The 13,714-nt window shown below is 46.8% G+C and overlaps 1 protein-coding gene and 1 long non-coding RNA gene across 2 annotated transcripts in view; one reads left to right on the top strand and one right to left on the bottom strand.

Moving 5' to 3' along the window:
* FAXC (failed axon connections homolog, metaxin like GST domain containing) overlaps positions 1–7,398 on the bottom strand; it is a 24,105-nt gene extending 16,707 nt beyond the window's left edge. Inside the window, exons 1-3 of the mRNA XM_074581059.1 lie at positions 7,040–7,398; positions 6,527–6,662; positions 998–1,194 (exon numbers count right to left, since the gene is read on the bottom strand). Coding sequence (XP_074437160.1) covers positions 998–1,194; positions 6,527–6,662; positions 7,040–7,317 — 611 coding nt within the window. The 5' untranslated portion in view covers positions 7,318–7,398. The remainder of the gene's footprint in view (positions 1–997; positions 1,195–6,526; positions 6,663–7,039) is intronic.
* On the top strand, positions 6,805–13,714 carry LOC141741129 (uncharacterized). Its single transcript, XR_012586276.1, has 3 exons — positions 6,805–6,928; positions 11,905–11,988; positions 12,807–13,714. It is a non-coding gene; the product is annotated as an uncharacterized LOC141741129 (long non-coding RNA).

The raw sequence follows: 13,714 nt of genomic DNA, 5'->3' as shown, positions 1-13,714 counted from the left end.
TGCCTACTGAATGCTAAAATTGTTCCCAGGAAACACTAACAATTATTTGAAGAACTATAAGTACACGTGTTGCTGCTCATATTCGATCACAAGGTGAAAGAAAAAGCAAGTAAACGCATTCAATTTAAATCACACATTGTTTTGAAGAAAAGAAGTGCAACATGAACAGAAGACTTAGTACATCAAGGACTTAAATGCACGCTAGCAAGCAAACTACTGGGAAAATGCCTTGTGCCCGCTGAGGCAGCCAATGCAGCATCCAAGATGCCATGTCCACCTGCTACTTCTACGAATTCAGGATGGAAAGGGCACTTAAAAAAGGACTGAAACGTGAAGTGGGGGTCGGAAATCACAGGTATTATTTTCAAAGGTATCAGTAAAATGCACAAAGTACCAGCAAGGCTATGTTTTCCATTCATTCACATACTTCAGCTTCTCCGGATACTCTAAGACTGTATCCTATCAACTGGCACTGCTGCCAACAATACATATTAACAGGACTATCCTGTGTCACAGGAAAGGCAATAATCCATATTGTAATCACACACAGAGATAATTAAAATCAGTATCTGTAATAACACAATATTCTGGATTCACTATGAATGCTGGATTTGTTCCCCTGCGCAGACTCAAACCACGAATGTATTCGGCCATCTTGATTATTTGCTCATTATTAACAAGGCTGATCCTATACGGAGATCACGTGAAACAGGACAGAGAAACAGCCCACTGCTGCTCCCTTCTGCAAAGCTGCAGGTGAAGGGCCTGACTTCTCACCGTGCTTCCACAGCACAACAGCTTCTCAGGGGAATTACCCCCGGCTCATACTAGTGCATGCAGAAAGCAGCAGCAGTTTTCTAGGGTGAAGACAGTTGTGAAATTAATAATTGGGTACCCAAGCTTTCTGCAAGAGAAAATAAGCATTCACATCCAGGCACGAGCGCAGGGGCAGATCTGATAGCGCAAGAACGCAGCCAGCTTCGCCATACAAGCTTACCAGTAGAAGTGCTCCTCCACCATTTTTGTCACTGCTCTGGAAACAGCTCTTTCATGCGGGCCAAGGTGTTTATTTAAATTCACTCCAAGTTTCTCTTCCAAAAAGTCAATAATGAACTCTGTGCCAGATACTTTCTTGTGATTGTATTCAATCCAAGGCATTTTCCCTTGAGGGGAAAGTTTTCCATCAAAATAGTTCTAAGAAAAAAAAGGAAGTAAACAAACAAACATACAGACAAATGAGGCCCTTCAGGTTCTGTTTCAATAAGAATAAAGCTTTTAAAATATTTTTCTGTGTTTTTAAAAGGCAAACTTTTTTTTTGTTTAATACTCCAGACTAGTAGTAGCTGTTCAATCAGAGCAAAAGCGTTACCCTGCATAATTCAGATAAAATTATTTCCAGGTCCTGCAAGGTGTTACATGCTTTTATGTTGGATGCCACGTGATGTAATATTATTTAAGTACCCAGGCTATTTAAGGGGTTGGAGATGCTCAGATCTCCCAGAAGACTGGGTTTCTTATTTGTCGTGATTTTTAATCACAGGACTGACACTTAAATTTGGCTCTTGCACAGAGCAGCGCTTTTCACGTTAAAAGTACTCTACGCAGATTCATCCACTACCTATCTCAGACAGCTGCATTACCTCCAAGGATAAAACACACACAATCACAAGCGTGTAACGAAAGGCCCATCATTCCTTCACTGGCCAGGAATGAAAATCTGCCTTTACATGTGCTTCTGCAACTTCATAACGTAGAAGTGTCATACATTTACAGACACACTTGTTACAATTGGATCTCCAAGAGTCTAGCACCAGTACAACACTACTGTATTGCTGGATGCTGGTATGCTCAGCATAGCACTCACATGCGAGTAGCAATGTATTTTCCCCATTTTACAGTTGGGGAAGGTGAAACAGAGATTAGAGAATTTATGTCTCATCTGACAAACACAAGAGGAATTGATGGCTTCCAGAACATGATCAGATGTTTGACTTCAATTCTCTCTTACTGTTGAAGGCAGAGCTTTCTATTTTATTGTGATTCACTTCCTCATGTCCTGTTATCTACTGAATGAAAAATCCCAGCTCAGAAACCCAAACCATAAAGGCTCATAATAAACAGGCCCATACTCAAGTCTCTGTCAGTCACCCTAACCATTTTTGGATCTGGCTCCTAACTGCTGGAGGTTTAGGTTTAGTAGTTCTGGACCTCAAATATTTACCCTTCCTGAATCCATTAAAGATGCGTTAAGGTCCTCCCGCAGCAAGGGGCGTACACCAGAACATGCCTCCATCTCAGTCTGAGAGCACAGCATCCTGGCTACCACTCAAAACACGGATGGGCAAAGCACTACAAACGCCCAGCCATTCCCCAAGACTCTTCCCTCATGGATGAAAACAGAAGAAACAGGTAACGCTGCTGGGAAAACAATGCCTTCTGGCCGTAGCCTTTTCTGGGATTTCTGCCCAAACAACTGCGTGGGTCAATAAAGCAACTGAATCCACCCCGCTTGCATGTATGGGTGACATCGGGAGAAACTCTAAAGCTGCTGCACACCTGAAACTGAAAGGAGAGCACTGCCCCATCCTTCCACATTCCAGACCTTTCCTTCATCAAAAAGGCTCTTGCAGCACTCAGACTGACTGATAGGTTTCCATATTTTTTCATTATGAATTTACTACAGAATCATAAACTTTTTCTGGAACTACATAGTGTGTCTATATGGCACTGAACATTTAATCTTTATTAAGCCCTTTCAGAATGAGATTTCCCTTCTTGTGCACAAACACTGATGTTTTACAAAAGCCACTAGACTTTAAGATGTGTTTATTACACACTGCAATTACTACAGTCCATATCATCTGCAACGCAGAAAAAAAGCAAGTTTTATTATTCAATTACACATTCCTTCAAGCACATATATTATATATATGAATACATTGCGTAAAAACTTGTTAGCACTGCATTAATATTACACTCTCAAAAACACAAATGAGAGCTAAAGTTCTTATAGGAAAGTTAGTATAGGTAAGCTTAGAAAAGCCTTCTCAGGATTTTCATGTTTCACTACATAAAAACAAAATAGGAAACATCTTTCAATGACCTGAGAAAACCTTAGTCTCTTGACAAATCTGTTATACTGTTCTTGCATCCACTGTTCTCAAATGGGTAATTTTAGGCTTGAAACCTCAGTACCCTTACAGCTGCTCCTAATTGCCATCAAATATTTATTGATTTTCCACTTAAAAATTGTTCCAGCTGCAAAGCAGGGAAAAGCTATGGTATTATCATTAAAAAAAAAAAAAGAACAATCAAACAAAATATCCCCTCATACCTCATAGTACGTTTAACTGAACTGCAAAGCAACAATAACAAAAGGTCCCCAGAACCTCATTTATAGAGGAATTTATAAACAGAATGGCATAGGGCACTTCTGGGGCAATTTTATAGTACTCTCCAGAAAAAATTACGTTCCACATTTTCAGTGCTTATGCTTTTAGTTTTACTCACGTCTCTTCACAAGGAGGCTACCATCTTCACAGACCCAGCACAAAACCAGCATGTTTCTGCTGTGCTAATTACTTCTCAGATTACATAAATGCTCAGCTCTCCATATTTGTGAGGGAATCAAAGAACCCCCAAAAGATCTCCACGAACACACAGAATAGGCTCTTTCTAAGCAAGCTCTATCAAGAAAAGCATCAAAAATCTGAAAAAAAAAAAAAACAAAACAGCTGGGTACTATGACAGCCCAGCTGGAGTGGGGCTGCCAAATTATTTTGGATGGAGAACTTGCACCTAGAAAGGCAGCTTCGGGAAAGTGTAAGCACGTTACAAGAGCGCATCCATTGGGAGCAATTCAGATGAGAGTAAGGTAGGAATGTGTCACCCAACTCCACTTCTCACGTGCCATTAAAGCATGTTGTATAACACACAGCACGTTATTCAATAGTCTGATGCCCTATTAATAAACACAAGGAACTGAAAGAGTAAAAGCAGTCCAACGACCTCTGATGCCTTTTCTTCACCCCATTTCACCTCCCTTCGAAGCATCCCCTCCCCAGGAAGGTGATGACCACAGCAATTCTCCAGAGGCGAGCCCTGGTGCCAGCAGCACACAGGGAAGGGAGGTGTTTCCTCCTGCGTCAAGCCATATAGCCCCCCTACGCACCCACCCCAGTGCCTGCCTGGGGGGCCATTGGCTGCCTCTGTCACCTACAGTGTCCTACAGGTAACACAGCCACAAGGGAACAAAATAAATGTCTCCGGATAGTCCGAGTATAGAAAACTTCATAACTCCAGCTGAGAACGGCATTGCCTGCTGGCTCTCCTCCCTCTTAATCCCATGGTGGCATCTACACCTTTCTCCGCCCATCAGAACCAAACACAGCACCCTACTCCTAACACAAGGACAGAAACAGAATCTGCCTCTTCCAGAAGAAAAGCTGGGTCTTCGGCTTAGCTCCACAAAACTCACCTCTAAAACCCTACATAGGGTGGGTAACCCCAAAACACCTTAAATCTGTATAAACCAGCACGGCTAAAGTGTCAACCGCATTCCCAGCATCTGCGGGACCTGTTCCTGCTCTCCCCCTCTGCATGTGGAGCATGTGGGCAACTGAGCTGGGCTAAATAAACTAAACCTTCATGGCTCCAGCCAAGCCAGCTCTGTCCCAGCCTGATCTGCCACAGAAAAACACAGGCAGGAAGGGACAAGAGGGAGCCACCTGCCGCTGAAGGTAGGACTGCTGGTTTTGGCAGTTCCGCTGACCTGTGCCAGCTTAGGTGCTCACAGCTAATGAGTAAGGACAGATAGATGCAACCCCAAAAAGCAATCCTGACCATCAGTACAGAGAATAAAGAGGGGAAGATAACCCCCTGGAAATACCTCTCTCTCTCCAAAAAGCTGGGTGAGTCACTTCTACCCAGCATTAGCTGTCTAAATGGCTCCAACTTGAATCACACAAATGCACAGTGTTATCTTTTAAAAGTGACCATAACCTGTCACAACCGTATTTTATAACCACAGCTTGCTTTAACTACTCTCCACCAGAGCAACTTTGACCATTGCAAACCTCTGAATCGCATCAACTGCCATGAAAAAGAAAACAGAAAAAAGAAAACCATTCTCACCAGAATAGTTTTCCCCTCAAACATGCCATTTCTACCCGAATTACTCTGGGTGGAGAGGCAATGTGCACTAAGTCCTCCTGCTCCAATGACGTGTTCAAACTTCAGTTATCTTGCAGGTTCTGTAAACCTAAATGAGGAAACTACATCCCACGGGATGGAAATCTCCCAGTTTAATGCCCTGAAGTATCTGATTCAAGTACCATTAAATCGTAAGATAATGAACATTAAACTCGGGCTTTTAAAGACTTAAGCAAAATGTGCTAATTAGGTTTTCTTTCACTTCCGATGTAAAGGAGTTTAATTGCATACAAAGCCAAATGAGTATCAACCACAAACGTGTAAAAAAAAGAAAAGGTTGTAATATGGTTGGTTTTCCTCTGTAAAACACTGGACATAAACAAAACATTCTTCCTAACACCTTGGTCTGCAGAAGTTAAAAGTGACTTGAACTCACGTTGGGTGAGCAGGCAACTTACCCACATCTCAGTCTCTCTGAGAAAGTAAGATGCCAAATTTACACCATTTGCGGGGAAAAAAAGAAAGAGGAAGAAAAAAAGAAAAATGACATTTCTTCTACCCAAGATTCTTGTTACACTTGTGACCACTGTTGTACCATCTTAAATACACTCAATACTTTACACAAAAAGAAAAGAAACCTGTTCCACATTTCAAAGAGCTTCGAGACACCACAACAAGGTGCATGCCAGACTCGCAGCGTCACAACTAAACCTTGCCGCTAACAGGCGAGACTGCTACATTCAAATTTCTGCTCTCCCAGGTTTCATTCACCCGAGTAGCTCGGGCTTCGTCCCCTGTGGGAAGATGGCCCAGGATACACCCAGCCACAATTAAGAAGCGGCTTTCAATACCTCTAAAAGCAATCCTGTCTCCCTTCACTGGAAGTGAAGCACTGGCAATGGGGGGTGAAGCAAAAGGCAAGTATGTCTTCCCAGGAGAGCTCCAGAGAGAAACCCTCCAGGAAAATAAGAAGCTGCAGCTGTCTAATCTTGATCTCTTTCTTTAGCACGGTGAAATTCTAAGAGACTACATAATGTTACACTTCAGTTTCGGGGTGTTATTTAGCATTACATAAACTCCAGACCACTATCCCACTTCAGCATTTCCAACCAAGGTAACTTCTGACATTCATTTAGCTTTGCCAGTGAAATACAGAGCTGTTCCAGATCAATCTTATTCAAGTTCTATCTTTAAAGGTTATAAACATCAAATTTAGGCAGAGACAAAAAAGTGTCGGGGTACCCACCTCGTTGCAGGTGTGTGTTTACATCCCTCTGGGTGAGACAGACTGGGGAGGAGGGCAGAAAGGATGCCTATTTGGCATTTTATGAAATCATAGCAAACTGCAGGGTAAAGGAAAGCTGCACAGACGTACCTGGTAGGGGAGATCCGCCATTCTTAAGTAAGTTTCCATTTTCAGGCAGAAGGGAGATAAGCTTGGAACGCCATTGGTAGGCCGTGAAAACTGATGCAGTATGATAGCATCTTTCGAATCAAGCTCTTGCTCTTTCCTGTCAAAAAGAAAACAGAATTAAGGAAAAAAAAAAAAAAATGAACAGGTGCATGATACATCAATAGATTAAACAGACAAAGGAGACATCCTGGCCGAGACAACGCAAACATCCTCCTTTAACGGGGGTGCTGCAGGCTTGTGATTCCTCGGATCCAGAGATGGCGAGAAGGAAACCGGGAGGGGGTGGGGGGAGGGATAAACGGCAAAAAACCCGGTGAAGCGGAGAAACCACCCCCATCAGGCCTCAGCGCCCTCTCCCCTCAGGTGAGCGCCGCCTCGGCCCCGCGCCCGGAGCGCCCTTCGCTTCACCGCTTCTCCTCAGGGGGCAGCGCCCGGCACCGCCGCCCTCCCCCAGGCCCCCCGCCGCCCCCTCACCGTATGGCCAGCAGCTCGTGGAGCAGGTAGGCGGCGGCGGCCAGCAAGGCGCCGCCCGTCAGGTACAGCGTCTTCTTCCACCAGGAGTCGGTGCCCAGCGCCGCCATGGTGCCGCCCGCGCCCCCGCCCGCCAGCGGGAAGGCGACGATCTCCCCCCCCCCATAGAAGGCGGGCGGCGGCTCCTCCGGCCCCCCGCACCACCCCAGCGACAGGCTGCGGTTGCGGCTCAGGTCCGCCACGCAGGAGCGGGGAGCCGCCAGGCCCACCCCCCACAGCATGCTGCGCCCGGGCCCCGCATCCCCCGCCGAGCCCCCCGCCCTGCCCTGCCCAGCCGCGGCGGCGGGGAGGGCCGCGCCGCGCCGGGCGGCTCCGGCGGCTCCCTTAGCCGTCGCTGCGCGGCTGCGCAAGGCGGCGTGGAGGGGAGGAGAGGTGGATGGGGAAAGCGGGGGGCCGGGCCTGCCCTTCAGGAGGCGTTCGCGTTGTCCCCCCTTCGCCGGGCCCTAAAATGTCCGTGGGCTGCCGCCCCGAGCATCGCCGCCCCGGCCCCGGCCCCGTCCGGAGGAACGGCGGCCTGGTGTTTGATGCGGTATTTGGGACATAGTGCGCCCCGGTGCCTGACCCAGGGCGCGGTATTGGGGCCGGTTCTCTTTAGTATCTTTATCAACCATCTGGGTGAGGGGATCGGGCGCACCCTCAGTAAGTTTGCAGGTGACACCAAGTTGGGCAGGAGCGTTGGTCTGCCTGAGGGCAGGATGGCTTTGCAGGGGGATGTGGACAGGCTGGATCCATAGGCTGAGGCCAATGGTCTGAGGTTCAACAAGGCCAAGTGCCGGGTCCTGCATTTGGGTCACAACAACCCCATGCAGCGCTACAGGCTGGGGGAAGAGCGGCTGGAGAGCTGCCTGGCAGAAAAGGACCTGGGGGTGTTGGCAGACAGAGGGCTGAATATGAGCCAGCGGTGTGCCCAGGTGGCCAAGAAGACCAACAGCATCCTGGCCTGTATCAGGAACAGTGTGGCCAGTAGGACTAGGGAAGTGATTGCCCCCTGTATTTGGCACTGGTGAGGCCCCACCTCCAGTACTGTGTTCGGTTTTGGGCCCCTCGCTACAGGGAAAACTCTGGAGCGTGTCCAGAGAAGGGCAATGAAGCTGGTGAGGGGTCTGGAGCACAAGTCTTATGAGGAGTGGCTGAGGGAGCTGGGGTTGTTCAGCCTGGAGAAAGGGAGGCTGAGGGGAGACCTTACCACTCTCTACAACTGCCTGAAAGGAGGGTGTAGAGAGATGGGGGTCAGTCTCTTCCCCGAAGTAACAGGCGAGAGGACAAGAGGAAATGGCCTCAAGTTGTTCCAGAGGAGGTTTAGATTGGATATTAGGAAAAATTTCTACATTGAAAGGGTTATCAAGCATTGGAACAGCCTGCCTAGGGAAGTGGTGGAATTGTTATCCCTAGAGGTATTTAAAAGATGGGCAGATGTAATGCTTAGTGACATGGTTTAGTGATGTTTTTTGTCAGAGTTAGGTTGATGGTTGGACTCGGTGATCTGAAAGGTCCCTTCCAACCTAGGCAATTCTATGATTCTATGACTTCAGCTGAACTTGACCACCACGGGTGTTTCTTAACACCCAGCGCCCGGCAGCAATTGTCTTTCTGTTATTTCGATGCTGGATGAGGTGACTGAGAAGAACACCTCTACAAGGAGAAAGATGCAGAGAAGGGAAGCAAAATGATGCTAGAGCAAATCCCTCATTTATCTGGCACCGAGGGCCCCCCTGCACCCTCGCCTGCTGCCTCGAGGGCCCTGGGTGTTATATGTGTTATATTTGTTGGTTGATGGTGTTATATTTGTTATGTGATGGCGTTATATTTGTTATGTTGACATTATATTCTGCCAAACATCCACATCACACTGACCCTAAAATGCTAACAGTGCCCTTTGTGGTCTCATTAATACCGCTGCCCAAACAACTTAGTCCTTCATTAAATGCAGTGGTGTGTACAGAGCTGCTCCAAAAAGCTCCCACTTTGTTATGCCATCAGGGGCAATAGAAGTGACCTGATTCTTCACACAAATGGAGCCATTTTCAGTGTCTGGTAGGGGATAGATGGGGTCTATGCCCAGAGCTTTGTAGGTGCTTTAACTCAGGTTATGGGACAGGTTAGACAAAGGAGGAAGATGAGGAAGAGGAGAGCCCTTAGCAAAGCCGTGGAGTTCAGATCCATGTACCAAGTTCTCCAAGTGCCAGCAGTGGCCAGTTTTGCATTTAGTTTTGCTAGGCAACATCAAGCAGTGGTCTCTGCCTCCTGCCTGCGCTCACCGGGAAGGGTGCTATGCTCTGACGCTTTCTTGCTGTAGCTCCTTGCAGCATTTTGTTTTATTCCTCACTTTTAACTTGTTGTTTATGGGTGTTCGGTAACCACAGGCTACAGTGCAAGTGCCACGTGCCACGAGTTTGATACGTACCATGTGTTTGATACTGTGCTGACGTCCTGCTCTCAGGAATTAATGGGATCAGAGAGGTCCCAGGGACGCGGTAAATCTTGTTCCACAAACAGGTTGTTCCCTCCAAACCCTGCTGAGCTCCTTTGCCCTCATCCTTCACGAGGTGGGGGCCGAGCACCTTCTTCACAGCTTTTGGGCCACTCCACGCTACAGATGACACGCAGGTAATGAAATAAGAGTGCAAAGTGAGAGTAGCGGCTGCTCCCTGCCACAGCTGATGATTTGCAGCATGAGGTTTCGTCAAATTCTTACAACAGGGCAGCGAAGAGACAAAGAAGGAAAGTGCTTTTTCTCTGCTATAGCACCTGCAGATCTCTGGCTGAAGATTTGTTTCAAGTGGCCGATAGCCTAATAAATCTGGACCGTCACAGCCTGGTAACTGGTCTCAGCTTTTGCTACTGCAAAGGAATTGCTTGTTGTGTTACAGGTAAGAGAGATCCAGTTACAGATGGGATCTAAGCTTCTGTGAGGGCAAAGAAAGGTCCTGGGCATCCGCATCCCAGCTGCTGCCACTGCTTGACTTGCAGAGGCAAATGAGCTATCCTAAAACCTGCGTTTGGAATCAATGGCCAGCACAAGTGGGGAAGACCGTTGCGGGAGAGGAGAGTGGGAAGGAGGGAGTAAACCATCATCTCCCGAAGCTGCCCCAAACAGGGTGGCCAAACCTGGTGTTTGGAAGGAAGTATTACTGCAATTTATGCTCTGGAAGTCAGTGCTTTTTGTTGGCAGCCCTGCCTGTGCCTTTGCTGGCATTAAGATGCTGTACAGATGCAAAGGAGACAGTAAGGCAAACTGGTTGCCCCAGGGTTATTATTTAGTCAGATGTTTATAATTTGTTCAGCAAGGAAATTGCCACCCTCCTGATGGACAAGGGCCTTACACTGTGTTACTGCTGCTCTGGGTGCGGTGTTGCCCAGAGGCTGCAGCGGTCCAGCGCACAGTGATGCCCCAGCATGGGACGCCCCAGCTGCAGATCCCGTGTGCCTTGTGGGGGGATCTGGATACAGATCCCTGCAGACACCCAGGGAGCCTTGTCCTGCTCATAAACCAGATTTTAAAAGGTTGGTTATGACCTGTATGGCACTGACCAGACTCGACCACTTAAAAGGTGCATGTCCATCTTGGTAGCCAGAGTCTCCTGCCAGCAGTTACTGAATCCGTTTGGCCTGGCAGTCTGGTAGCCAAGCTTATCCGCAGGCAAAACAGCAAAGTGCATGTCCTCAGCCCGCCTTTTCCCTGGCTGTTGGAGAAGGCAGTGTCCATTCCTCCAGGGAAGGTGCACAGCCCCACAGGGCACACTGTTGCCTGTGACTAATGACTTGTTGACTAATGACTAATGAGAGGCTAATTAGACAGTGGTAGTGCCCAGGAACCCAAGCTGCAGCACTTCATCCAGCAGTGGGTAGTTTTCTGCTCCTGTGCATCGCAGGTGCTGCAATCTCGGACTGGTTCCTGGCGTATGTTTGGGTTTTCCCACCTTTGCCTCAAAGAAGTTCACAGGTGACGCACGCTGGACTGATGGCCACCTTGCTCTCTCGCTCAGGGAGGGTGGGAATCCAGCATCGTTGCTAAATTACCACTTTTCATTTTTGTGAGTGGGGAAAATAAGAGCTAACAGTGATACACCCACATGCCTGTCTGGCTGCAGACATGCACCGAGCGCGGCACAGTCTGGAACAGTCATCCCTCAGATACATCGTGCAGAGCAAAACAAGATCTAATACGTTAAAGTACACTTTTATCTGTAATCTGTTCTAGTGCAGCTGCCTAAAGGAAGAGAGAATAATAGAATAAAATAAGTAGATTTTTCCAGTTAACATAAATCTAAGCCTACTTTGTTACTCAGCAGGTCAAATTTTTCTTCTGAAGTCTGCAGTTTGCTTTGGGGGCAGGGAGACACTAATAAACTCATTAGTGTTACTAGAGTCTGTATGTTGGTATAAAAACTCTTGTTGCTTATTACATTAATTTATTTTTTTTTCTGTGATGTCTTTCCTCCTCTTTAAAAAAGCCTGCAGTTAGCGTGGCCAGCTGCCCATGGAGCTGGTGGCAGATATCAAAACCACGCTCTGAGCCCAGCGGTTGCGATGGGTCTTTGAAGAGTCCCACTGCAGCCTGAGAACTAAATAAACATCTTAAAAATCAGGGCATATGCTGAATGTGTTGTCCTGAGTTTTGCTTTCCTGTACTGCCACATCTCCCCGGGGGCTTCGAGAATCAGGGACACACGTTTTCTGCTCGTCTCCCACTCTGGTATCACCCATGGCTTCTACTCGCTGCCTCTCTCTCTTCCACATGACCAGAGTTTTGTCAGTGCAGAAGAGCTTTTAACAGCTCCATTAATCAGTACCGGTTGTTTTTACAGGTTGCTCTGCCTGAAGCAAAAGCACCTCACCATCCCCACGTGCAGTGATGGGTTGTCCCCAGCCAAAGTGACACCGCGGCTCAGGTAGGACTCTCTCTTTGTGTGCTGGCAGGGCATCCTCCAGTGGGACAGAAATGCTTTCCTTCTCTTTGAAACAGCCCAAACTCACTGAGCCCTTGTCTGCAGAAGACATAATTTAATAGGGTTTTGTGGTGAGGGACAAGTTTATGAGAGGGTGAAAAAAGGCTTTTTCGTTGCCGGCAGGTTCTCCAAGATCCTTCTGAAATAATCACTGGCTGCTGCCAGGATTGGTTTTGTTGTAATATTAATGATCTCTCTGGGCAGCTTGAGTTTCATACGCACATCTTTTTAGTTATTCAGATAAAAATAGCCAATGTAAAGCTGCAAAATGGTCATGATGCATTTCGATTTGGATTTAGAAAAGGGGTTAATGATAACTTTAATGACATACAAATGCACAAATACATAAGAAATGCAAAACATCCAGAGTCCAAACTACTTCTTCTGTGCTATACAGAAGTACCTATATCTAAGTCCAGATTAAGTGCAATTCCAGGAGTTTCCCAGAGTTTACGTTGCACTTTCTGGTAAACAAAGCCACTTTCTGAGGTGGCACATACCCTGAGACTGCCTCGAATGATGTAAATAACTCAGCATTTTTTGCCCGCAATTAGGAAACTATCCTGGTGTTCAAAAGCTTTATGCTCTTAGGGAGTTAGATGGTCTTGGGAGGGGGAAAGGATTAATGAACAAGGCGACACCTTTCTTTCTTTAACATTCAAAGGAAATCTGGTACTGCTCCATTTAGAAAGAACAACATTGGGGTTCACTGGTTTTTAACAGCCCTGGGCATGGCAGAGACACAATACTCTGTGTTACAGGAGCGTGCAAAACACTTTAAAACCTGTTGGAAGCCTTCTCAGGTGCCACAGCTGCCCTTGGCCGTTCCTTGCCTGTGGATTCCCATTTGCCTGCAGACATCACTACCTTCCAAGGTCTGTGTTTGTAATCTTCTACTGCATTTTGTGTCCGACTGCCTTCTGCACAACTACACAGATGTGTATCTAACCACTCGCCTGCTATCAATGCCTCCGTTCCTGCAGCCACAGCAGGCAGCACTCGGTGGCTGGAGATGTGGCTGTCTAGGTCAGGACCTCCTCCGTTACAGCTGGGAAGCGGGGCAGGGACCCTCAGGGTAGAGCCCCCGGGGTGGCTGGGTCCCATTCGTTCTGTGAAGTGTAACTTCAAGGCGGATCAAGGGAGGCGAGGCACCCAGCTGCCACTCATCCGACAGCAGGAAGGCAGAGCTGGGAATTAAACCCCAAGTTTCAACGCTGGGGCTATGCTTCATCAGAGCGTGTTCAGGGTGAATCTGCTAACTTTTATGGTTATTTATGTGAGCTGGATACATTCTTCTAAGGTCTCCTCTTTATTGTACGTTTCTTTTACTTTCCTTTTTATATGTCTTCAGGTTGTATACGCTTATTCTAATTGAGGAAAATAAACACCAGATCTTTTTCTATATCATCTATTATTGCAAGTTTTTATAATACAACTACTGTACACGGCAATATTAGCAGTGTAATCTCTAAGTTGTTTCAGGGTTGTGGGTTTTTTTTAAGATAACATATCTCGTGAAGACACAACAGAGGTTTCAGATTTATTAATGGAACACTAATGCTCTTCACAATCCTTTTAAGCAGAAAACAATTTTGTGTTTTAGAAAAAGTGAATATTGATTGTATCTCTGGAGTGACTCCATTTGGGAATAAAAGCACAATAAAATGCA

Source organism: Larus michahellis, chromosome 3 (genome assembly GCF_964199755.1).
Source record: "Larus michahellis chromosome 3, bLarMic1.1, whole genome shotgun sequence".
Classification (NCBI taxonomy): Eukaryota; Metazoa; Chordata; class Aves; order Charadriiformes; family Laridae; genus Larus; species Larus michahellis.
Note: the sequence above shows the minus strand (reverse complement) of the source record. Positions and strands in the feature narration are given on the sequence as shown.